Here is a 27,639-nt window from a genome sequence, read left to right on the forward strand (position 1 = left end):
GCACGGCACTTCTCTACATCACACTGACCAGGCATAACAAAAGGAACGACTTGCAACTGCTTCCAGGAGCGACACATCTGCTTAAGGTCGTGTCCTGTATTACCTGGGGCAACCCTCTGTATTCTGTGCAAGTTACGTCCATAACACAATAAATATGCATTTCTGACCATTGGTTCCCTATCCCAATATAATCAGTTGCGGGGACCCACCATCACCTGTTTCAATTTGACTCAAAAGATTTGAGACGTCCTGTATTTCCATATTGCTTCTCATCCTCGAGTCGCCATCATGGTTTTTCCTGGGTCCTAATATCTTCCGTATCAATCAGTGTTCTATAAGCTGTTGTGTACTGAGTAGGCCTTTCTGGTCTGGTAAGAGTCAATATTATTGGCCTGATAAGTGTACTAGAGTGATGAATTTTGGTATTTCTTCTCCTTCATCATGCTGGTTTAATCCTGGAATTTACCACTTTTCTCCATTCATAGGCAGGAACCATGTTAACCATGGCCACAGTGCAGCTCTTTCCCTAACATACTGACAGTGGCTGCCTGGTGAGAAGCCTGTGTAGATGATATATCATGCCCTCATCATTTCTTACTGCAACTGGTCAATTGCTTTTATACAGAACTCACAATATTACCATAGTAATTGTCACATTAGTCATCATAAAACACAGCATTTTAAAACAATTTTTGCTACAAAAAGTACAGCATTATACTTCAAAGCTACACTGCGAAGTCTTTTAAAAGGATTTGCAAGATAGCACTTAGTGTAGCTTGGATAGCACAGTTCAATAATTGGCAAGGTTGTAAGTGTAACAACCAATAGTGCTGAAATAGATTTCATTAGAATGTTACCTTTAAGTCCTTCAGGATGTAAGACTAATATTCTGCCTAGGTAATAAACAACAAATGATGACAGGAGCAGGGAGGGCATAAAAAGTACACCAGTTCAAGCAACAAAGGCTTTCCTTAAGAAGAGAAATTTGCTCACTTAAAACACATATATGCATAATAGAAAGATGTTTCTAGTGAAGGACGTGTTAAATATGGCATAGTTGAGAAGTGAAATGTAGACAATAACTGTTACAGAAAGAAAAATACTGTAATATTATTAGATTTACAACGTACTAACTACTTCTCAGGTTTTAGAGACAGTGTGCTGGAATTTTTTTAAGGGTCAGTAAATCTACCAACATGAGGCTGGCATATCTGAGCACCTACAAACACCGGACTGAGTCACTCATTCTGGCAGGAAAGAAAAATAATAGCACTTAAAATGTGGTGTTACAGAGGAAGAATGTTGTTATTAAGATAGGTAGATCTGATTACAAATGAAGAAAACAAATTGGCAAAATATGACCAGAAGAAAAGCTAGACTGATAGAACACACCTTCAGAAACCTAAAACTTCTTTAGGTAGTGTTGGATGGCCAATACATGATACGGCAAACAGATTAGAGAAGATGTAGGTAGTGATGGGATAATCAAATACTTTTAATAATCGATGGTAATATAGTAAGTGAGATTGAATCAAGGTGCAGTAAAGCTAATGCAGTGAGCTCGCAATTGCAATCAACAGTATTCTGTAAGAAGGCAGTCAGCTCCCAGACGAAACAATCTTTACATGTGTCTGTTTTCAGACCAACTTCGCTTTATGGGAGTGAAAGCTGGGTTGACTCAGGATATCTTATTCATAAGTTACATGTAACAGACATGAAAGTAGTGAGAATGATTGCTGGTACAACCAAGTGGGAATAATGGCAAGAGGGTACCCGAGGAGATAAAGGCTAAGTTAGGAATGAACTCTATGGATGAAGCTGTACGCATAAACCGGTTTCGGTGGTGGGGCCATGTGAAGCGAATGGATGGGGATAGGTTACCTAGGAGAATAATGAACTCTGTTATTGAGGGTGAGAGAAGTAGAGGGAGACGAAGACGATGATGGATAGACTCAGTTTCTAACGATTTAAAGATAAGAGGTATAGAACTAAATAAGGCCACAGCACTAGTTGCAAATAGAGGATTGTGGCAACATTTAGTAAATTCACAGAGGCTTGCAGACTGAACACAAAGGCATAACAGTCTATAATGATGATGCATGTATGTATGATTAATAATCGAATAATCTCCATCCAATTATTTAAATAATCAAATAAAATAATTGTGTTTCAAATTACATTCAGTTGTTATCACATAGAATAATCGGATGTGTCATAAACAGATTTTTCGGTTTAAGTTTGTCGGATGAAAATAGATTGAAATAAGCAAATAAATTAACTCTTACAAAAGCAAAAATACACATTTTTTCCAAATGAATTTCTAAACGTTGAAACTAAATGAAGGAATTAACCGACTTCAATATCCGTAAAATAAAGTTCCTTATTTAGCGATCTGGAGTCCTTTTGAAGTCATTCAGCGATAGAATTTCAAAGATAACGATTTTGCCATATTTTAGAGAAAGTTCTAACGAATTTTAAATTATGACTTGATAAATTTGGTGAACCAAATAGTCAAACATATTAATCAGTGCATTTTAAGTAATGGTATCTGAGTGTATGACTCATTCATACATAAGGAGTTTGTATTATTTTCGGAAAGATTATCAGAGACAGTTTTTTTTGCTAGGGGCTTTACGTCGCACCGACACAGATAGGTCTTATGGCAACGATGGGATAGGAAAGGCCTAGGAGTTGGAAGAAAGCGGCCATGGCCCATTTTCACACCAGTAAAGAAAGGAAAAGTGCAGCAATTTTTTACCATTTGTTTTACATCGCACCAACACAGATAAGTGTTATGGCGTTGATGGGCTAGGAAAGGCCTAGGAGTGGGAAGGAATTAAGACAGCATTTGCCTGGTGTGAAAATGGGAAACCACGGAAAACCATCTTCAGGGCTGCCGATAGTGGGACTCGAACCTACTATCTCCCGGATGCAAGCTCACAGCCGCACGCCTCTACGCGCACGGCCAACTCACCCGGTCAGAGACAGTCTTACCCACACACTTCCTGTTTAGGTAATGGAGATAGGCAATTTTAATTTCCCTGTGATTAGATTGATGAGTTGATGGCAACATTAGGATTACTTTTTATACAATTATTTCAAAGGCATTCACTATTCAATTGTTCCAATCATTCAAACAGAATTTAAAATGAATAATCGAATAACTGAAAATAATCAAATGGAAAAATCAAATAGTCGAATAAGCAATTATTTTGTATTTGATTATCCCATAACTAGATGTAGGGTGCAACAATTACGTAGGATGAAAATGTTAGCACAACATAGGATGAACTGGATAGGTGAACGACCTAAGCAACTACAATAACAACCACCACCACCACCACCACCATGACCTCTACTTTGTTTTCTAATATAATTCATACATATTTCATATTCATTTTACATTCAGTCTTTGAGATTAAGTCCTCACCAAGCACTTTCAATTCCATTGTATATTCTTAGTTTCTGTACCAAGATCTGTTATCATAAAACTACTCTAGATGTTTTTCCTACCTGGTAATTGTTTGACTGTTGACTTAGTTTAGAAATTACTACAACTGCCATTCCAGCTGAGTCTTGCTAGTATTCATTCCATAGTCATAGGCTAGTCTGTGATGATATAAATTCCATGTAAGTGTCCTCTTTTGACCATAACTATAATTGTATATTATTTATAGTTTAAAAGCTGTTCATTTTCTGAAATAAGTGAGTATATCTATGATACTCTTATCACTTCAGACAAATATCACTGACAATTTCTATTCATTATAAGTTTATGAAGTATTAATTTTAAATTCAGCATAAAACTGTACAAAATGTATTCTCTCCTGCAATATTTCTAAATATGATTACTCCTTCCAAATATAATCGTAAATGCCATAAAAATTGTCACATAAATGAACAGTATTCAGACGTATCAAATTTAGAAAGTGAAAAATCAGATGATTTCTCCAAGATCAGAAATATATGGAGGATATTCACCTGCAGGAACTTCATACATCACTAATTTTCTGTGAAAATGTATATAATATAATTGGGTTCTCACTTTACAACTATTAACTTTTAAAACCTAAAAATAAATTAAAGCACCCTGGCTTATGATTTTCTGATTACTTATGTCACAAGAAAGTGTGTTGATGTGAAGTAAAAGTTTCCTCAAAACGTAACATCAAAATACTTTCTCTTTTGTTAAGACTTAACAGGTCACAAATTGTCAACAGTTTTTATATGATACAATGATACAAATTCATGTTTATTCTTGTTATTCTGGAAAGAGCATATAAGAATAAACACAAGTGCAATGTGGTCAAACATAAAAGTCTCCAAATTACTGGGCCATGAGGGTACATACCAAGTTTTGAGTTTTGAGACAGTGGGAAGTCAGATGAACTTGTCACAAATACAATAGTGAAGATTTAATGAAATTTATTACATAAACCAAATACACTAGGATTCATGCTTCATCAAAGTTGATTTGGACATGGGAAAATGATAATGACAACAATACTTTGTTCTTGTCTCCAGAATTTCATCAAACTGTGCCTTTTTGTCAGATAAGTAGAACTCCACAAAAAAATATTAGTTACACAAGTTCTCTCTGAATTTACATGAATTATTTGTGTATTTTGGATTTTAAATGTTGTCACAAAAATATTTGTTCATAACAGCAGGTAGACTGAAAAGAAACTCAACACAGATTCTCTGATCTCTGGGTGAATTTATTTATGAAATGAACTGAAATGATGGTTTCTTTCTTTGAACTTGTCTTTCAAAATACCATCAATCTGTAGATAGAACAGTTCAATTCGCATGGATGGTGGAACATTCTCTATTCATGACCCTATGAATAAAAAAAGTTAAAAAAATGGCGCACTAGCACCAGCGTCTTGGAAAGGTGTAACATTTCAACTGATGAGCCCACTGCTACACTGGGGCAAAACGCTGGTAATTTAATGATTGAAAAAGCCTAAGGACTTAAAGAGCTTAAATAATGTTATGTCTGGCTCTACAGCTAAATGGTTAGCGTGCTGGCCTTTGGTCACAGAGATTCCGGGTTCGATTCCCAGCAGGGTCGGGAATTTTAACCATCATTGGTTAATTTAGCTGGCAAGGGGGCTGGCTGCATGTGTCGTCTTCATCATCATTTCATCCTCATCACGACGCGGAGGTCGCTTACGGGAGTCAAATCAAAAGACCTGCACCTGGCGAGCTGAACATGTCCTCGAACACTCCGAGCACTAAAAGCCAAACGCCATTTCATTTCAATAATGTTATCAATTTTATGTCCCCCTAACTACTTTTACAGTTTTTGGAGATGCTGAGTGCTGGAATTTGAATAATTAAAAAAAATTGCAGCATGAAGCAGCAAAGATGGTATTATGATGATTGAACTAACAGTTTCTATCAACCTCGGTAATATCTGTATTTACAATGAAATGAACAGTGAAGTGAAAGTACTGTTGTAGAAGTTAAGAGAAGCTTCCAATTATTCTTAATCAAAGTTGGGTTTCTTCTTACACAACTCAAGAAATATATATACAGTAGAAACTCTCTAGTCCGACACATGTGACCAGGCCTTGTAGGATTATACAGATCATTGTCTAGGACTAGAAACTGCTGTTATGCTACTGCCGGTCACCAAGGGAGTCCAGCGGGGGAGTGAGTTCTCAAGTACTGATATATCATTTTTAACATTACATTACTTTTCCTTTGGCAACTGGACTAATCCTTCTCCCCCTTTTCTTTCTTACTCTTTTTTTCTCCACACATCAACATTCTCCCTAAACATCTTTTACCAACTCAGTTGAAGTTCTTTCACCATTTCACTTGAAGAATCTTATTCAAAGAATTGTTTAAGAGGAGTTCCTCCTTGGTTCTACTCTTAGCAACTACACAGCATATCATTTCCTGGAAATATTCTGCTGTATTATCTCTTTGAAAATTGTTTAATCTTATAACTATAGCTTATAAGGACTATCCTCCAACACCAACAAATTTTTTATTAAGAGAATTTTATGAAAATCAACCACAACGAATGTATTATTATTCATTTTAGAATGTTCTATCATATCATCAACTTACATATCTGTGTTTAAGAATAGTTTTGTCAACTATTGTAAATTATGTTAACATTATTGCCCTACATGGGCTCATTTGACTGTTCACTATTATCAAGACCTTGTTCCAAATACTTTTAATGGAAGATACTTTACCAATATTGCAAAATAGTTGTAATTAGACAGAGCCTCACACTTGTGTCACTTGATTTTTACTTAATGTATATTAGGGTGTGTCGAAAAAACTCAAATTCTTTTTTCCAAGTCGTAATACTGTGGAAAAGTTGTGAATTGGGGGAGAATAAAAATGGGTACAAAAATTAATAAAATAGGTTTATATTTTCCGGTTGCGCATGTGCTCTAGAGTTTGCCAAAATTTGGAAAAAAATCACTTTTTTATGGTAATTGTTAACATTTTTATAATAGCCTCTTCCCGAATGCAATAGGTCAAATTCTTGTGTATTAGAACCACAGAAAATGTTTAAATATTTAAATCCACCAACATCTTCTGATCATGCATTTCCTTCAAAGTTAATGAAAATTTGAAAAAAATATACAAATAACGTAGATCATAGTTCAAGGAGAAAGAAATACTAACAAATTCTGCATTTATTTTTGTTTTCTTTATTGAATACAAGCTTAAATGTTCAAAAACAAATTATTTTAGACCATCAGTAATATCTATAAACAATTTTTTAATTTAAAAACAAGTTTTTGTGCAAAGAATCGTAAGTCCAAGAAACTCATGTAGAACAATTGAACATCTCCGTTTTCACTCATTCTTAGCTGAAGGTAATTTGAAATCTGATTTATGGGCGAAGTTAGAAACGGTTGACCTTGACAGCAGAGTCGTTCTGATAAAACCATCCCTAGACTCAGCTCCACAAACTTTTCTTGAGGCTTCTGTCACGAGTTTCACACATTGTTCAAGTGCCTGTGTGTGAACTGGGAATGTCTTTAACATTATATCCCAATTAGGGACCGAGTCACTGAATATATGATTTAATCTCGTCACTGATATCTTTTAATACTGGGGGAGGAGATAAATCACAGTCCATCCAGTTAATTATTTCAAAGTAGTCTTGAGCCTTGACATTGAGTTTTGGCGGCAAGAATGTTCTGATAGTTGTTCTCTTTTGATCTGTCTCGCCTTTAGAATTCATCGAAGTCCGAGCTCTCTTACGTGTTTTGTATTATCTTGTGTCATGGCTAACATTAAATGTTCTGGATGAGCGAAAAAGCCATTTCGTTCTATCACAGGGTCGACAATATTACGTAAATTTTCAGGCAGATACCTTGAAGACTGTATTGATTGGTACACAAGTTTTGATGCCTCTGTAAAATATTTACTTGTTTTGATACTAAACCACATTGGCATGTATGACTTCAAAATAAATACAACTATTTCTTGAAGTTCAAGAGTTGGACTTACTTCACTTTAAGTACAATCTCAGAGTTCAATTTGCTGTTGTCAACCACCTCGAGTGTGAGAAGGGACCAAGATCTCGTACAGCCAAATCCTCTTCACAGTTTCCCGACTTTATTGCCATGGAAATATCAAATAGATATTGATGATCCTTACTTCTTTTTATTGTGGGGATCTGACAGTCAATACTTTTGAAGCCAATCACTGTACGTTTTTCGCAGCCACTTAGCTTTTCACTGATTGGTCCTCTCAACGATTTGGGACCAGTTGATTTACCTTCTGGGTATTGAAACAGATGCCAGAATGGGAGTTCATTGAAATGGAGAAGGCAAACTTGCCCATTGTAACGGTTTCCCCAAATGTTTTTTGATTTGGCGAATCAGAGTTTTTCCAACCTGTATTATCAGCAGTGCCATCACATCCTACGACAACTAACTTTTCAAGAAAAATACCACGACCACACAGATAAGAAATAACAGAAGTAAGAATATCTTCAGAACTTCCAGAAGTTGGAGTAACATGGCCGAATGAGTGAGTAATGCTCTTCCACTTTTACTCTACGGAACCTTTTCAAATGTGTTAGATCTACCACTAATGTGTTGTCCTTCCTCCCATCGAAACAGAGACCTTGTAGTGGAAATTCTTCAGATTTACTGCACAATTCAGCTCTAACATTTCGTTTTCCTCTTCTCATTTTGGTTTTGTCTATAACATGGGAGACATCATAATTTGTAATTAATCCTATGTCATGCAAAACACTTGATGCGATTGCAGTGGTAGCACGATCAGAAGCTCCATAATGATCGCTCTGTAATGCAGCAGATTTTAGCTAATTCTCATCTGCCAATTATCAGAGGAAACCTTTTTTGGAACTTTAAAGTCTTGGTTGCTATTGCTACCTTTACTAGAAGGATATTGGTCTTCATCAGTTTCAACAATATTTACATTTGAATACGAGCACGAGGGTTTCAGATGAGATTCCGATTTATCATCCAAAGTTAAATGGCTGTCACGCGATCTCCTTTCCAATGATTTAATACATTTCTTTGTTTCAGACACATCCAACCCTCCAATTTTTCCTATTCCATGTGCTGGTAATAAGTAAACAAATCTTAGCTGAATAACAGGCATTTTATTTGATTTTGCACAAACACAGATGACAGTTATATCGCATTTACATAAATCAGGGGTTCTATTACAAATGCAATTATCAATGGGGCATTCGCAAGCCGCTACATCAAAAAGCAATGAGCATTTTTGCTTAAACTCGTCAATTTTCTTCTTAAACAAATCTTTATTCTTATCCTGAGTGTATGATTTTCAAATGCTGTAATATTTATCACGCAACACTTTTATAGGTTGCACAATTCTCTTATCTGTAATCGTTCGGATGGATGCTTTCTGATACAAACCAATTATTTTGTTAGCTAATGTACTGGCAGCGTGTGAAAAACTGATGCTCTTATTATTAACTTTAAGCGCCAAGTGGTATTTCTCCTGTGAACAACACCAAATCACGTCCTCACCAGTAGGAAGCTTGTTTGATGAAATGTCTTTAGGTGCACCAAATATAGGGCAATCAAATACCTGTCTTGTGATGAGTTTCTTAATAATAATAATAATAATAATAATAATAATAATGCTATTTGGTTTACGTCCCACTAACTACTTTTACGGTCTTTGGAGACGCAGAGGTGCCGGAATTTAGTCCCACAGGAGTTCTTTTACATGCCAGCAAATCTACCGACACGAGGCTGTCGTATTTGAGCACCTTCAAATACCACCGGACTGAGCCAGGATCGAACCTGCCAAGTTGGGGTTAGAAGGCCAGCGCCTTAACCGTCTGAGCCACTCAGCCCGGCGATGAGTTTCTTAGGTACGGCCATAGTATATCACCGTCAAGTCACAAAGTTACACAAAAATGTCATAACACAAAACCAACATCGAAATACAGTAAATGCAAAGGCCACAATAGTAACTGGAAGAGCAAATGAAACACACATCAAACATGAGGGATAAGTGCAGACTGACACAACAATGGCGCGGTGTGGTGGCAAGAGTGGTAGGTGGGCGGAGCATCAGGGTCTTTGACCCGAGTGAGTTATGACTAGCATGGGAATTTGTTAGATTTGACGGCTGTTGCGCGAGTGAAAGACCTTAACCGATTTGAACCATTCTTTTTTCTAAATCATCATTGGTTCGAGTAAGAGTCGACTAGAGCTATTACATTTAAATATTGACAAGTTAAGATAGAAAATTATCGTAAAAATATACATTTTCCGAATTTCGGCAAACTTTAGAGCAGGTGCGCGACAGGAAGGAATGAACCTATTTTGTTTCTTTTTTTACCCCGTTTTATTCTCCCCAATTCACAACTTTTCCGCAGTATTACGACTAAAAACAAAGAATTTGAATTTTTCCGGCCCAGTCTAATGTATATTTTTGTGTTTTGGAATTATACCTATTCAATAAGTGGCTGAAGATGTCCCAGGAGAAGGGATGAAACATGTTCCACTATATTTCAATTATATTTTAATAGGTAAATACATGTTTTATATTATTGAAAAGGTGGAATTTTTCTCAAATATACTTAGCACTGTCAATACAGGCCTTTAACCATGACATTTATTTTGTGCAATTTTATAGATGCCTGTCGGACTACTGCATGTTCAATGCAAAACAGAGCTATTTAAATAAGTGTTTAATTTATTGAAATAAATACTTAAAACAATACAGTGTACTGCTAAAAGTTCATATTAAAAGAAAAATAATACTTCATTTTATAAAGACATATTAAAGGAAAATCATATTTATTCAATGAACAGTCATTTATGATTAATTTAATAATAATAATAATAATAATAATAATAATAATAATAATAATAATAATAATAATGTTATTGGTTTTACGTCCCACCAACTACTTATATGGTTTTTGGAGATGCATAGGGGCCGGAATTCAGTCCTGCAGGAGTATTTTTGCGTGCCAGTAAATCTACTGACATTAGGCTGACGTATTTGAGCACCTTCAAATACCACCGGACTGAGCCAGGATCAAACCTGCCAAGTTGGGGTCAGAAAGCCAGCGCCTCAACTGTCTAAGCCACTCAGCCCGGTGAGTAGTTTCTTTAATGTTCATCTTCTACATCAATAGACCTAGCCTAGAGATTGTTGTTCTTTATTTCTTTTTGCTTTTAAAGAGGTTTGTAGAACTTTCTCTGACAATGAAAATGTCACGTGGCGGGGTTCATTGTGTTGGGCTTTGGATGCTGGATTGAGGAAGTGTCCGACTACAGAGACTCTACTGTATATCCAAGCTGTGAACTGGATATGACCCAATGGCTATATTTTGGAGACCCCTGCAAGGGACTGTGAGTACTTCAACAAGCTGTATGTTAAAGAAGAAAATAACTCACATATTTCTAAGACAATCATAAAAGTAGTTAAAAAACTTAACAGAAGTAGGACAATTGGCACATTTGCATAGAAAAAGCCTTATATTAGTTCAGATCTTAGAACAAAGATTCTGGATACAGTAAATACAGTACCACTTTAGTTAAAGTTCAGCTTAAACTGAGGTAGGATGCACAAATTTTCTAATTCCACAATTTGTATATTATTCATTTTGACTTCAAACTACATTTTCATTAATTTTGATATAAAACAGCAGGGACATTGCATGAATAAACAAAAATAATGCAGCTCTTGAAAAGACCGAATTAGCTTATGAGTGCAAATGAACTTATTATTTGAAATCTTTAAGTAGCCATTCTGTGAGAGGGTTGTATAGTTCATCACTACACACTGGGCTTCAAAAGAACATAATTTGAAAATTTCTCAGAATAGCTGGCACCATTATTATATAGCTATTTTAATGAAATTAAATATTTCAAAACAGAGCAATTAAAGCACAAGTACAGCCACAGCCATCTTCACTGCAAGGTATACAAAATGTATAACAACATGCTCCCTCGAACTTCAAGGGATTTTTACGAGGCAAAACCACTTTCAGTCACAATATAATGGTACTTGTCCAGATATGTAAATTATCTTTAATACTGACTTATCGATTGCTTATGCTGTTCGTTCAATTTGTTCTATATTCACTCTGCAATTCCGTAATAGGAATATAACAAATATTTACAAGTCTCACCCCATTTGGATTACTGTACTTCTAAATTTAAGCAATAATTTTGGTCAAATCAGGAGGCTCAGCAGTGATCGAGTGATTTAATGCTTTATAATTGTTGACCACATGTGGTGCTTCATTGAACTCATCTAATTCATCTCCCAAGTCTGTTTCCTCAGCCAGGAGAAAGTACTGCTCACTACGAGTTGGCCAGAGCAGATGAGTCATCACACAGTAGGCAAGGCAATCGGCTGAATATGTGATACCTGCAATAATATGTTAAAACAGTGACATTTAATCAACAATGAATCCTGGTAATACAGTTAAAGAAAAAGTGTTGTCTTAGAGTTTTGGGGAAGGAATACAAGATGAAAATAATAAAGCCCAAAACAAAAGTAATGGAGTGCAGTCGAACAAGGTCAGGTGATGCAGCAAATATTAGATTAGGAAATGAAGTCCTAAAGGAAGTAGATGGCTACTTGGGTAGTAAAATAACTAATAATGGTAGAAGTAAGAACGACATAAAATGCACACTAGAACAAGCAAGGAAGGCCTTTCTCAAGAAAAAAAATTTGTTCATCTGAAACATTGATACAGGCATTAGAAAGATGTTTTTGAAGAGCATGGCATTGTATGGTAGTGAAACATGGATGATAACTAGCTCAGAAAGAAAGAGAATAGAAGCTTTGGTATGTGGTGTTACAGAAGAATGCTGAAGGTGAGATGGGTAGACGAATTAAGAGATCCCGAGTTGAATTGGTCAGAGGAGATTGATTTGGCTAAATTTGACCAGAAGAAGAGATAGAATGATAGGACACATCTTAAGACACCCAGGACTGAAATTTCTCTTTGGTGTTCTCTCTCCTGGCGTTCTCATCATGTGTCCAAACCATTTTAGCTTTGATGTATCAATCTCTTCTTGAGTTTACACACTCCCATGCTACTCCTTATTTCCTCATTTTGTATTCTATCTCTTCTCGTCTCTCTCTGTATGCTCCTCAAGAACCTCATTTCAGCTGCTTGTATCTTACTTTGGTTCTGCTTAGTCAACGTCCAGGCTGCTGAAACATAGGTCAGTATAGATTTATAACAGGACGAAGGTTGTAGAGATTCGGTGAATTTTTGTCAACATTTCTTTTTCTCTTCATGAACCACCTTGGAGCACTCCTCCTTGCAGTGCCTCTATTATGTTTTGCATTCCATTGTTCTGTTTCTCAGCCATCTTTTCCAAGTTTCTTTCTTCCTTTTAACTATATCTTCTACCCTGTCATTCCACCAGGGCATTTCTTGATCTTTCTTCCTTCCCGATACTCTTCCACAGGTTTTTTGTGCAGACTTGACCATGATTGTTTTAAAGTATGCCCATTCTTCTTCGACCCTTCCGATGTCTTCCTTAGGTATACTTGTTTTAATGTGTGTTTGGAACTCTTAATTTATTTCCTTCTCCTGCAATTTCCACACCCTTAACTTTCTTTGTCTAATCTCAGTCATTTTTGTATCTTTCCCATCTTTAACTTAGCTATCACAACTCTATGATCTCCTTCGAAAGATTTACTTGGGAGGGCTGTTACATCAACCAACATTTTCCTGTTACCTTTCTCGACCAAAATGTAATCTATCAGAGTTTTGTTTGTTATCACAACTATATCTTGTTATCTTCTGACTGTTTTCCATTCAAAACCATGTGTTATCAATGATCAGCTCATTTCTTCTACAAAAGTCTTCCAAAATATCTCCAGCCTTGTTTCTCTTCCCATATCCAAATGGACCTATAATCTCTTCATCTCCTTTTCTTTCCTGACCTACTTGGCCATTCATGTGTCCTATAATCACAGCTTGTTTGTCCTGTATATGGCCTTCCAGATATTCAAGGTATTCCTCTAAATCCATATCTGTATTTTCTGTTTGTGGAGCATACCCTTGAATTATATCTGTAACACCCGTTTCAAGTCTCAATCTGACCTTAATCAACCTGTCATTTATGTTTTTCATCAATTCTAGGTATTCCTTTAGGTCTTTTCTAATTATGAGACCTACACTATTTTTGGCTCCTCTTCCTCCACTATAGTATAAGGTATCCTTTCTTTAGTTTCCTCTCACCTTTTCCTTTCCATTTGGTATCACTGATTCTCAGCAATGGTTATCTTTGTTAACCATAATATCTACAATTTCTTCCACTTTCCCTGTTAGTGTCACTACATTGATGGTTGCTATCTTGATGTATTTGGTTGCTTGTCGCCCATTTCTCACACTTCTCCCAGCATCACAAGAATTTCACGTCGCTTGTGGGGAACACCCTAGCATTCTCAGAAGCTTCAGTACACTTATCATATAGGCTTTTATTACGAAGGGGTTCACCACTCCCAAAGGCATTTTAGAGCTACTGCCAGCCGAAACTTGTAGGCCGCTCCTAACATGGAGAACGGACGCCTTTTGTAGCCGCTCCTCTGGAGTACAGATGCTACAGTTGATATGGGGTTTCAGTGGCATTTCCTCCACTGAGGGCCCATTTCCCGTCTATAAGGACTCCTCCGCCCTTAGCCGTTGGTCTTTATAGCGGGTGAAGCTATTTACTGCCCCCCCAACACTTGGCGTGGAGACACCGGCTGTATGGTTTACTCCATTACCATAGCAGATTAACTGGCCAGACACCAAGGGAATTGAGCCAACAACACAAGGTGTTCACAAGCGATCACCCATCCAAGTACTGACCACGCCCAATGTTGCTTAAATGCGGTGATTGGACGAGAAGCAGTGTATTCAACATGTTATGGCCATGGTATGTAGTTATTGGCACAAAATATACCTGATAAAGGGTTCTTTTTGTACTTAACGGTATTTGATTATCCCACAGAAGAGACCTAATTTGGTGATAAAATTGTGCTCCTTTTTTGGACTCTGTTAGTGATTTCAACAGAGGACTTTGCATCACTAGTTACAATAGCCTACTACCAAGATATACTATTACCTAATACTGACATATGCAGCGGAGACCTGGACACTGACAAAATGACTGGAGAATAAAATCCAGGCCAGTAAAATGAAATTTTTAAGACGTACAACAGAAAGGACAAGAAAGGACAGCGTAAGAAATGAGGATGTCCGAAGGAAACTGGAGTGAAAAGTGGAAAATCTTTGCGACAGAATGGAAAGGGATGAACTTAGATGGTTTGGACATGATAAGAGGATGGAAGAGGAAAGGATGCTGAAGCGGGTGATGGAAACCCAAGCAGAAGGGAGGGCAAGAGGAAGACTACGGTGGTTGAAAACTATCACAAATAGTATAATTAAAAGAAAACCTGGATTGGTTACATAGAGGAAGATGGAAAGTGCCATAAAAAGCCCAATGTAGAAGGAGCTGGATGAAGAAAAAAAAAAATGCACTTCTCATACCCTCAACAAATTATTGTACAAATGATGAGATTTTAGATTTTCAAATATATCTTTAAAATTAAACTAACAGTTTTTTTAAAACAAATCCACAAATATGATTTTCTGAATATTTTATAGACTACATACCTAACAGGAGTTTGAACCTCCAAAGGGCTGATATTTGTAATGCTATCAGGGCAATGATCGGTAGGTAAATAAACCACACCAATGCTGAAGCACCAAAGTGTAGGAAAAAGTTGAGCTTCTGAGCGTTATGTTCATACATCATGGTATTTCTGAGTTCAAATAAGAACCATACCATGATCAGAGTTCGGAACACTATGATCAACCAACCAGGCCATGTTTGATATTCATCGATGTCTTCAATGATATCAACTTCAGTCTGTAATGAGAAAATACAAGTAATTATGAACAATCATTTGATGACATATTCAAGGTACTTCGTTTTTAGCCTAATACTGAAATGAGAAATTTTTATTTACGTATGAAAATTAAAACACTACATGAACTTTGTAACCATTTCTTAGGTACTCTGTTACTTACCATGTTCCAGACATAGAGTAGAACATGTACTACTCCATAAAGGAACCAAATACCAAAGACAAGAGGCTTCCATGTGAATTCCTGTCTTGTAACTGCCCAACCTTTAGCCAACAGCAATAAAAGCAGCATAAATGATGCCTAAACAGACAAAAACCCAAAACATAAGAGCAAAAATGGTAGTTTAACCTTTCCCCTGGGGAGAGTGCAATCACATTCAGTTATCTACTACTGCTACTGCTATGAGCTTTACGTCGCACCGACACAGATAGGTCTTATGGCGACGATGGGATAGGAAAGGCCTAGGAGTTGGAAGGAAGCGGCCGTGGCCTTAATTAAGGTACAGCCCCAGCATTTGCCTGGTGTGAAAATGGGAAACCACGGAAAACCATTTTCAGGGCTGCCGACAGTGGGATTCGAACCTACTATCTCCCGGATGCAAGCTCACAGCCGCGCGCCTCTACGCGCACGGCCAACTCGCCCGGTCATTCAGTTATCTGATAACAGATATGTTCTGAGAATTTGTAAATTATTTTCAAGAAGAATTTTGGGTTTTGGGAGGTTGAATTAAAAATAAGTTTGGGAAGTTCAACCTATTCTTCACAGCAAATGGTTATTATGATCTTTGAGCAATGCTATTTAAAATAATGAGCTACATGAGAATCTAATGGGAGAAAAAAAAAAAAAAAAACACATGAAAATGCATTTTAATTATTTAATTTTATTAAACACACAGTGTACATTACCTTGGGTTTAGCTTTCACCAGTCTTTTGTCACTGTGTTTAAAGATTGAGTTGTTTCCACATTTCATCAAATGGTACTTGGGGTATGACTGGTTGCATAGTTTGCAGATGCAGTCCTCCTTGGGTTCATGGTACGATTTATTCTAGCATATTTTCCCGTGGAAACTGTGGACAGTGTACAGATGGCGGAGCTTGAAGTTTAGTCCCTTCCAAGTTTCTGTTTATATCGCTTCTGTGTCCATTATTTCTCTTGGTATCTTACTGACTTTGTTATATCTCTCCTCGATGACTGTTTTGTATGCTTGCGTTTCTGGTAGCCCAAAGCAACTTCTTATGTCTTCGATAAAGTAGGATTCCTGTGCTATTATGTACACAACTGTTCCTCATGAAACTTAAGATATGAGAGAGCTCTTTTTAGGAATCTTGCTTTAACGTTCTCTAGTTTCCTACGGCTGGATTCCATACATGGTGATATGAGCAGCGCTACAGCGGTTGGCATGGAAAGTTTTGGGAGTTTAAGGATGCCATATGTTGCTTTCCTTGTGGCTGTTGCTCTCTCTTCGATGTGCAAGGAAAAAGTGGTTTCTTCTGTCTGCATCGTGACCCCCAGGTACTTGAAGCTAGGTACGAATTGTAGGATTTTTCCTCCGCACATGAGGTGGTTCCTCTTGGATATCCTTCCTCCCCTTCTAAATTTCATTGCCTTTATTTTGGCACTGTTTATTTCCACAGAGTTTTCTAGCTGCTGTAGTCTGATGTTCTCCATGGCTGTCTGCAGATCTTGGTTCTTGGAGAGGATTACCATGTCGTCTGCATACATAAGCAGTTTAACATTTCTTGTGTTTATAGTCTGACCAATGGCTGCTGTCATTACACTTAAGAGAACTGGGCTCATCGGATCTCCTTGCAAGACTCCTCTTGTTTGGGCGATACTCTTCTGCATGGTTATGTTGTCATAGATTGTCACATAGTTTGCAATCAAAATTTATTTGATTGTTTCTAATTTGTTGTTTGTGCTGCCTAATATATTCTCTAGTTTATGAATGAGTATTCTATCTATACTGTCAAATGCCTTGGAGCAGTCAACGTAGATCGCATACAATGGTGTGGCGGGTTGCGCTAGTCTCTTTGTTATTTCTTGTACGAGTTCTTGAACAGCATGTAATGTTGATCTGCCTGGGGTGAAGCTGTATTGGTTCGGTGGTATACTGGCATATAATCTTTGCTCCATGCATCCTAGTAGGATCTTGGAGAAGAGTTTGAACATTACATTTTCCAGGACAATTCCCCTGAAGGAGTTTGGGTTATCCTTCCTTACTTTCCCTTTGAAGATCACAGTTATAATACGTAGGTGCTTTGAAAAGTTCTCGGAATGTACTAGAATTAAGTATCTTACCTCGGTGGAACTGCTTTTATTCTTCAACATACTGTAGTCTCCCTGTAGACTAATGCATTTGGTCCAGTGATGTTCCAATGCCTTGATCCCATCTCGAAAATGAGATTCCTCCAGGCCTGCAAAATACCTCTCCAATTCGGCTGTCAGTTCTTCCCTTGTATAAAATCTCCGTCCACCGAGGAAATTTTTCAGCTTGGGGAATAGATGAAAGTTTGAGTGTGCCAAATCAGGTGAATAAGGTGAATGTGGCAACAAATCGTACCCCAGTTCATGAAGTTTTGCCATGGCAGTAACACTTGTGTGCAGCGGAGTGTTGTCCTGATGAAAGATTGCCCTTTTCCTTGCCAAACCAGGCCTTGTTTCGCGTATCTTTTCCTGTAGTTGGTCTAGGAGGTTTGCATAGTATTGCCCCGTAATTGTTTGGCCAGTAGGAAGATAATCTATGAGCAGAATGCATTTTGCATCCCAGAAAACTGAGGCCATGATCTTTCCGCCCGAACGCACTGCCTTTGCTTTCTTTGGTGGTGATGAATCATCATGTTTCCACTGCTTTGACTGCTGTTTTGTCTCTGGGGTATAGTAGTGGACCCTAGTTTCATCTGTAGTCACAAACCAGTGCAAAAAATCTTGTTGGTTGCACTGAAAACGGGCCAGACTTTGTTCGGACATTTCCAATCTGGTGCGTTTATTGTCCAATGTCAAGATCCCATCTTGTGGATCATTTTTTCATACCCAATTCTTTGGTTAAAATATAATATGTCCATTCAGAAGATATCCCTACAGCTTCAGCAATCTCCCGCACTTTCAGTCGACGATCCTCCATGACCATTTTATGTACTTCTGCAATAAGTTTTGGGGTCGTAACACTTTTTGACCATTCACTACGCGGATCATCATCCAAGCTCTCCTGACCAAATTTAAACTCGCTGGTCCACTTGGCAATAGTTGAAAATGAAGGAGCAGAGTCCCCCAGTGTGTTCTGAAAGTCGGCATGAATTTCCTTTGCTTTCATACTTTTTTACAAAGTATTTAGTCACTGCTCGAATCTCAGTTTTTTTCCATTGTCACAAATCACTACGCGGGAACAACAACAAAGAGCCGTCACTACCACACTCCTGCAGCTAGAACACTGACGCGCCACGTGTTCACTCACAAAGGATGTGATTATTGCGCGGGAACCTCGTTGCTCTAGCACTGACATCTAGTGGTGATTCCGAGAACTTTTCAAACCGCCCTCGTAGTCTTTCTCCATTGTTCTGGGACTGAATTATTCTTTACGCATTCCCTGGATAGGCATGTTAGCCATTCTAGCAGGTCTTGGAATGAGTCCTTCAGGTGTTCCATGAAAATACCATCAGGTCTGGCCGCTTTGTCATTTTTCCCCTTTCTTATGAGTTGGTTGACTTCCTCTGTTGTAATTGGGCTCATGTCTTGTTTGTTTGCTGCATTTGGTGTTAAGCAGTTTGTCATTTTACCCTTCTCTCCAAGGAGGCAGATGAAGTGGGCTTCCCATTGTTCCATGTTTACGAGTGGATTTGGTGCCTGTTTCTTCGAGAGCCTTAGTATTTTGTGAGGTTTTGCTGCTGCCTCATTTATCAAGTTCTGTTCTGGAGAGAGGTCATGCCTTATCTTCTTTTCCTTCAATAGTCTCCTGCTTTTCCGACGTTTTTCAGCATATTCTTCTAGTGCTTCCCCTCCGTGTTCCCTAGTGTTATGATGAAGTTGCAATGTGCTTTGTCTCATGATGTAATTATACGATAAGTTTAATTGTCGAAGTAAGCATGCATTTTTTTCCAAATTTGGGATTAGGCTGAAGACTAATAATTTATGCCACAGGTTAATCATGTTTAGAAAGTACAGATGGAACAGAAACATTAAAATTTTTACGTTCTGCACAGGTCTTGCATTTTTAATATGCTGAAATTCCTATGAATTTTACTAATTGTATTTAGGTAATAATGTAAGACCACTTCATTGAAATCTGATAACCACAGAGGTTAGGAAAATATATCATAGGAGAGACTTTATAACAATTCTCATTTCATTAGATTTCTAAAATTAAAGGATCATTTATTTATTAACAACGATGTAGAGGTTGCACCAAGTAAAGTGTACAGGACAATGCAAAGGTTATTTTATTAACCATGCAGTTAGGGGCACGCAGCTGTAAGCTTGCATTTGAGATATAGTGGGTTCGAACCCCACCATCAGCAGCCCTGAAGATGGCTTTCTGTGGTTTCCCATTTTCACACCAGGCAAATGCTGGGACTGTACCTTAATAAAGGCCATGGTTGCTTCCTTCCCATTCCTAGGCCTTTCCTATCCCATCGTCGCTATAAGACCTACTTGTGCCGGTGCGATGTAAAACAAATCGTTAAAAAAACTTAAAAATTGTTTCATGTCGCACTGACACAGATAGGTCTTATGGTAATGATGGATGGTAAGGGCTAGGAACGGGAAGAAAAAGACCGTGGCCTTAATTAAGGTACAGTCCCAGCAATTGCCTTGTGTGACAATGGGAAACCATGGAAAACCATATTCAAGGCTGCCAACAGTGAGGTGTGAATCCACTATCTCCTGAATGCAAACTGACAGCTACATGACCCAAACTACCTAGTACGTAGCCACTTGCTTGGTACAAAACCAAGTCCATATCATGATGCAAGTATAATGGTGTGTCAGAGCTCATCCAGTCTACCGCAGTAATGTCACCCTGGTAGCAAAGCAAGGAAGGCGGTAACATTTCTCGCTCTGTGAAGAGAGCGCACTGTTCAAAATGTATTCGTTTACAATTGAGAGACCACTAATATTTTACTACAGTCAGTTTATTATTATGTCATTCATATTCTAAGAATTTTACTCTTACATTTATGTAATGAATGCCTTAAACATAAGCGTTATAGCTCTAGCATTTTATAATGTTTGACATTTCCTTGGATATTTCTCTCAGAGTATATTATCTAATTTTCTTCCTGTTTAACTGCATTAAGCGAATACAAGATCTTGTGCGCACTAAGGTTAAAATTACTTCGAGGAATTTTCACCGTTGGTGGTAATTGCTTCATGGTTCTCTCTGTTGGTTTGTCAAATTTGTAAGGTCATTAGATCCTTTCTCCAGTATACTTGTAACTTTCAGTAACTTGTAACTGGGACTCATTAAATTTCCTCTTGAGGCACACTGAAGCCAGTTTGTTTGTTGATGGTTGCCGAACAGTTGTACCTAAATAGGAATATTTGTCGCGTAACTTGTGAGCGATATAGCCAGCAATGTATTTCAAGATTTCCTGTTCAATTGTTTCTTTTGATAGCATAACTTTGAAAGCTTCAAGCATATTTATGACATATGGAGTAGTCCACAATTTAACTAAGCCTCTAGCTATGACAATTTGACAAGTCTTGTGTGGTCCTACTCTCTGTTGCAGTTTCTTATCGATCGTAAGTTACAATCTTCATTTCCGTGTTGACGTTTAACCAATAATGTAGAGTTTGAGGGATGTTTCACCATTCAACACATTGCAATGTGCAAATTTAATTCGATATAAATCTATTTCATCAAATACCAGAACAGTAAAATGCTCCTGATGGCTTAATCCATGGGCCTTGGTTTTCATTAAAACAAGCAAATCGTGTAGTATACCCTGTTCTCTGAAACATGCTGCCCATGAGCTCAATGTTGAATGAGTCAGATATGGGTAATGGTGGGCTCTTAGGCCTTTGGACGGACACTTCGCAATATCACTGCTGATATACCGTGTGAAGTCCGGCTCCATGACTAAACGGCTAGTGTGCTAGCCTTTGATTACAGGGGTCCCGGGTTCGATTCACGGTAGGGTCGGCAACTTTATAATTGGTAAATTTTGTTGGCACGGGGGCTGGGTATGTGTGTCGTCTTTATCATCATTTCATTCTCATCACGAAGCGCAGGTTGCCTATGGGTGTCAAATCAACAGATCTGCACCTGGCGAGCCGAACATGTCCGCGGACACTCCCGGCACTAAAAACCATACGCCATTTCATTTCATTTATCGTCTGAAGTCCAACGAACTCTTACTTTTGATTTTATTTTCACGGTTCATTAACACTTATCTGCCCTGGAGAAAAAATATGTCCGAACATTGAAGTAATTCTCTCAGAAATGTCATTTTCCTTTTTTTTTAGTTATTGTAGTAATTCCCATTCATTCTTCGATAGCTGTTCATATTTTTCCTTAAGTCACTATTCTCTCTTTATAACAGTAGGATCTTTCTTCTCAAATTATCCAACTCATTAGTTCCATTGTCTCCGTTATAGTCCTCCTTTTCTTCAGTTCCGTCTTCCCTAAAATCAACATAGACAAGTTATTTATTCTTTCAGTTTTCACAATAAATTTATCACTGCGCCGACAAGTGTTTTCCCACAGCCTGGCAAGGTCTTCATTTTTCGGGAATGAAAAATACTTTATGTTTGATCCTTTGGTTTTCCTGTAGTAGCTTAACCTGCTACTGCATAGCCCGGCATTTTCAAAAGTGTGTTCCGTGCAGATTAATGAGAAGAATAAGAGAGCTTCAAATTATATACATTAAGTGCGGCCAGAATCCGGTATTCGGGAGATAGTAGGTTCGAACCCCACTGTCGGCAGCCCTGAAAATGGTTTTCCATGGTTTCCCATTTTCACACCAGGCAAATGCTGGGGCTGTACCTTAATTAAGGCCACGGCCACTTCCTTCCAACTCCTAGCCCTTTCCCGTCCCATCGTCGTCATAAGACCTATCTCGCAGTACTCCCCGCATGATACCACCCGCGCAGAAGCAATGCGCTTTTGTCTCTTACTGATGCACCATTATACTCACATCATGGTCCATACTAGGTAAGTTAAAATGGTGGTTTGTGGGCTGATGTAGCCCATCCTACTTCCAAAAGAAGAAGAAAATGAAGAAGAAAAAGAACTGTAACAATTCAATTTCATAACTTGTCAAACACACCCCCTAATCAATCAACTTAAGTGGCTATAATAATAATAATAATAATAATAATAATAATAATAATGGTGTGTGACCTCTGAAGAGGCCTGCTGCAGTTCTTACAAGTTGATGCCATACATTATTTTAACCATTACCAGACATGCCAACTTTCAAAATTAAAAAATTAGGAGAAATTCGGCAGCAAATAGCGACTTATTACAACACATCATGCATGGCAGAACATGTACTAATTCATTATAATTCAATACACTAACAACTTTATTTAGCCAACATATTATATATGTTTTTCATTATTTATATGTATTCAAATACACTGAACATACCTGATTTTCAGGAACATGGGACTTATCCTTCAACATGCTGAACACATCACGACTAATTGTTGTTCAACACACCCGTAGCTGACTTAGCCCTCTTCAGAAATTCGGAACTAAATTTTTGCTCAAAGCACTTGCCTTGCTGAACTGATTTTAAGGTTAAAAGTTTCTCCAAAGTTTTTTCAGCCAGCAAGAATCTGAACTGTCTTTTTGTGTTTGTGATTCTGCTAAAAATCCTTTCACATTCTGCTTTTCTATATGGAATTGATAAAATAGTAAGCATCACCTTAGAGAGTCTGTCATATTTAAGTACACCATCAGCTGATTTCACCTGACCTATCAATGCATCTGTTTCTTTGAGGTGAAAGTTACAGAACTGGGAGCGCAGAATATCGGTTTCTTTATCTAAATGTTCTGTTTCACTAGTCAGAATGTTAATGTAAAATCTAAGACTAGAAAATGATGCCTTACTTATAGCAGAAATATTTGCAACATCTACATTAATTAAATCTTCAACTTTGAATGGAAATTTGTGTACCATGTAGTCACATGAAGAGAAACACTTTCTAACAGACTTACAGAATATGCACTTTTCCTCAGACTTCAGTGTGTTCACCAAAACGCCGAGTTCCCTATAATCAGATCACATCATCCGTTTGATTTGCTAGAGTATGATAGTCTACATCAAGGAGAGGAGAAAGGAGGAGCTTTTAATAATGTGTTGTTTCACAAACCTTGTCATCACATTCTTCAATAGTTCCTCCAAAATTGACTTCAATAAGTGGATGTGTGGCATACTTGACTGAAGAGCTATTTGGATTTCACCTGAAGAGCTATTTGGATTCACAAAGATATCCATAAAACTTGAAAGAAAAAGGCAAAATGATTTATGTAAATTTGATGGAAGGAACATAAACAGTTTTTCTTAATGTGACAAAGCATAGCTCTTAGTGTCATCAGTAGTTTCATGGTTTTTTTGGTGAAAATGATGACAGGGTTTTCCTTTTAACTGAGAAGTGTGGTGAAATGTTACGACAATGCTTCACCTTTTCAGACAAACAAGACATCTGCACTTAGACTGTGCTTAGGAATTTTGTAAGTCTTCAAAGTTCCCATCTAAGAATCCTTACATATTTCGCTCCTGAATAAAGTAACCAAAGGGTCCCATTGCTGTCAATAGCCTACAATATTCTATCCAAAGCTCTCTTGAAGCATGCAGAATCTCAACTGGATCCAGAAATTGGCAAATATCAAGGTGGATTCAGAAAAGGATGATCATACGTAGAGCTAATTATAAATCTAAAAAAACTATTGAAATATTTCCACAGTTCATCAAACAAGAATTATGTCATCACATTCGTCGACTTCGGAAAAGAAATCTATTGAATCGAGACTCCAGAAAATGGAGATTGCTTTTCAGTTAACAAAATATATATACAACAAAAAGAGCCTCTCTTGGAACTGCAAAATCCGATGTTATCAACTGTAATCAAACCTGAAGCACTCTATGCTTCAGAGACACTCAATCTGCAACACAAAACACAAACACCAAATAGAAGTGAAAGAATGTAAAATAATGAGAAAAATCTTTGGTCCAAGAACAAACACAAATATATTTACAAATTCCCAAAATCACAGATACAATGTGAATGCGAAGAATTCAATTCATGGGACACTTAGAAAGAATGGACCTGAACAGACTAACGCACAAAATACATACATTCATAAAGAACAAGGCTACTAGACCGAATTGGTAAGAGCTTACAGAAAAAGACTTGAAGGCATTAGGATCCCAAACCTACTTGACCAGAATGAAATCAGGAAAATCACTCACACACAGGGTTTCAAGGAAGAAGAGAAAACTACACAACATACATGATCAGAACAACAAAAACAGATCTAATCATTGCGCATGAAGGAATACTGGGCCAACCGGAAGGCTAGAAAGTGTTGATTCTGCGTGGTCCTAAATGACCCATTCATGAATAATAATAATAATAATAATAATAATAATAATAATAATAATATAACCATTGAGTAGGCACATGCTTCAGAATTTTCCTGATCTATGTGTTGATAAAGTGTGAAATTCTCTGAACCTTTCTTTCCTCTTTGCACTCCTTTCCAGATAATAAAATATATCAATTATACTTTCATCTACATTTACAGGCAAGCATGCCACACCCTTCTCTGCAGCAAGATTAATTAGGTGACAAGAGCAGCCTACGATGATTGTTACTATTTTCCCGCTTCAAACTTCCTATTGCACCACTCTTTAATCCTACCATTACTGGAGCATTATCAACACAAAGAGCTAGGCAGTTATTTAATGGAATGCAGAATTCCTGAAAAGTTGAGAGCAAAAGATAGGCAATGTTAGCTTTTGTAGCATCCACTTCTAAATTAGGCATAGAGATTAGACAACTCTGAATTTCACTCAGTTCAGGCCTAAAAAAGTGTTACAACAATTGGATGTATTTTCAAGTCGCTTTTATTGCTACCATCAGCAGCAACAGAAAATGTTTTCACCTGCAAATATGATACAATTTTCACCCTTTCTTCCATGCACATTTCTGTAATGATAGCCACTGCTTTCGTTTTAGCACACCCATATCGTTTAGCAATTCCTGAATCAGGAAGCATTTTGCTAAACACAGGCCCCGCATGGTCGGCACAATTTACAGGAAGGTTATGTTCTACGATAAATGATGTAAATAAAGCCTCGGCATTCGTCACAGGATTTACATCTTGGTTTTTACATGAAAAGTTCAGTTTCTGGTTTCTTTCTATACATTGGACACTCTCCTTATGTTTTTTCATTTGTACATGTTTGACTGTATATCGCACTTCCCACCATGCGCAACTGAAAAATCACACCTACATATAGTACAGAATGTGAACGTTGGTGCCTTCCTCGATTCACTGAAACATGGAAACTCTTCCCTATAAACAATTTTAAACACCACATCATATTTCTCTTTTGACATTTTGGCCAAAACAGATATTAGGACATACAACCAAGAAAAACTACCATGTGACGTAACATGACCACTTATGCTGGTCCTGCCCCAGGTAGAAGTCTAAGGCGTGCTACTTCTGACGTTAGGATAGTCGCTTGTGACTTCCACTTCCTATTATTCAGCTATTTGACTATATTACAGACCAAAGAGGAGCACCTGACTGGCCACTGTGCTCCGTACTGGCGTCCGGTTGTGATTATTAGAACTACTATAGGCCAGCCACACTCAGCCATATATCGATAGAACGAGGAAAGGCGCGGGAGTTTAAAATAATATGAAAATTACTGAAACTGCTCTGAAAATTCGGGGATCAGTCCCAGCGTTCGGGAGATCGGGAGGATCGATGAAAAATCAGGAGTCTCCCACATGGTTTACTTTTGTCCATTTGACTTTTATCTAATAATCATAACACTGAAAAATAACTGGTTATGTTGTGTGTCCACCTTATCAATACCAATAAATGAACTATTTAACCATATTAACTTTTTCACTGCCGAGTTCTGATGACCAGCCAAGCCCTGTGGGCCGGGTTTTTTAAAGGAAGAAGCACTTTACATATTTACTGATACTATTAATGGAATGCATATCGTCCCCCTTAGCCCTGCAGCCTAATATGGTATCGGGGATGAAGTGAGATTGTATTTTACACCATATGTTTTACGACCAGATGCCCTTCCCGATGCAAACCTCAGTTGAGAAGATAATGAATGTGAAATGAATGATGGTGAATGAAACTGGGTAAGGACGTGGAGGAAATTGGCTGTGATTTATGAATAGGAACTGTCGACATTTGCGTGGGAGTGAAAAAAAAAATCCTCCAGACAGCTGCTGGTGAGGTTCAAACGTACTCGCCTGCCGAGTGCAGAGCTCGGCTCCATAGACGTAGCATGTTAATACGTGCAGCTACTCCACTCGGTGATGCTATTACTGAAATATAATATAATACTGTTAATCCAAGAACTGGTATTATCAAAATCATTTACATTTGGAGAAAAAATAATTTATCTGAGGAAGAGGTGACAATTCCGCACGACTCATCGTTACTACTTTGTCCTACACTTTCTTGTAGTTCAATATCGCCACTTAGATATTCTCCATCTTCATTATCAAAATATAGCCCTCCAGAATCACTCTTTATTAGTGTAACGTTTGTTTCGAAACAACGCGTACACAATAATAAAAAAATATAGAATAATAATGAAAAAATATATATATTTTTTTGCTAGGGGCTTTACGTCGCACCGACACAGATAGGTCTTATGGCGACGATGGGATGGGAAAGGCCTAGGAGTTGGAAGGAAGCGGCCATGGCCTTAATTAAGGTACAGCCCCAGCATTTGCCTGGTGTGAAAATGGGAAACCACGGAAAACCATCTTCAGGGCTGCCGATAGTGGGATTCGAACCTACTATCTCCCGGATGCAAGCTCACAGCCGCGCGCCTCTACGCACACGGCCAACTCGCCCGGTAATGAGAAAATAAAAATAATAAATGTCGACATAAAATGTGAATAAAGAAATAGTTGTAAATAATATACACACTTAATAATATGAATAAGGAAATTGTAAAATGATGCAGTGGCGGTAAATTCACATCAGAACATGGAAACGTGACGAGTATCTTTCGATACGCAATATTAAATCAAATACAAGGGAACA

At 37.7% G+C, this 27,639-nt stretch overlaps 1 protein-coding gene across 1 annotated transcript in view; it reads right to left on the reverse strand.

Annotated features, from left to right (window-relative positions):
- The window catches only part of LOC136857548 (integral membrane protein GPR180), a 92,066-nt gene that overhangs the window by 20,057 nt on the left and 44,370 nt on the right, over window positions 1-27,639 (reverse strand). Inside the window, exons 4-6 of the mRNA XM_067136300.2 lie at window positions 15,548-15,685; window positions 15,131-15,386; window positions 11,636-11,877 (exon numbers count right to left, since the gene is read on the reverse strand). Of these exons, the coding sequence (XP_066992401.2) occupies window positions 11,663-11,877; window positions 15,131-15,386; window positions 15,548-15,685 (609 nt within the window). The 3' untranslated portion in view covers window positions 11,636-11,662. The remainder of the gene's footprint in view (window positions 1-11,635; window positions 11,878-15,130; window positions 15,387-15,547; window positions 15,686-27,639) is intronic.

The sequence above is a fragment of the Anabrus simplex genome, chromosome 1, assembly GCF_040414725.1.
Source record: "Anabrus simplex isolate iqAnaSimp1 chromosome 1, ASM4041472v1, whole genome shotgun sequence".
Taxonomy (NCBI): Eukaryota; Metazoa; Arthropoda; class Insecta; order Orthoptera; family Tettigoniidae; genus Anabrus; species Anabrus simplex.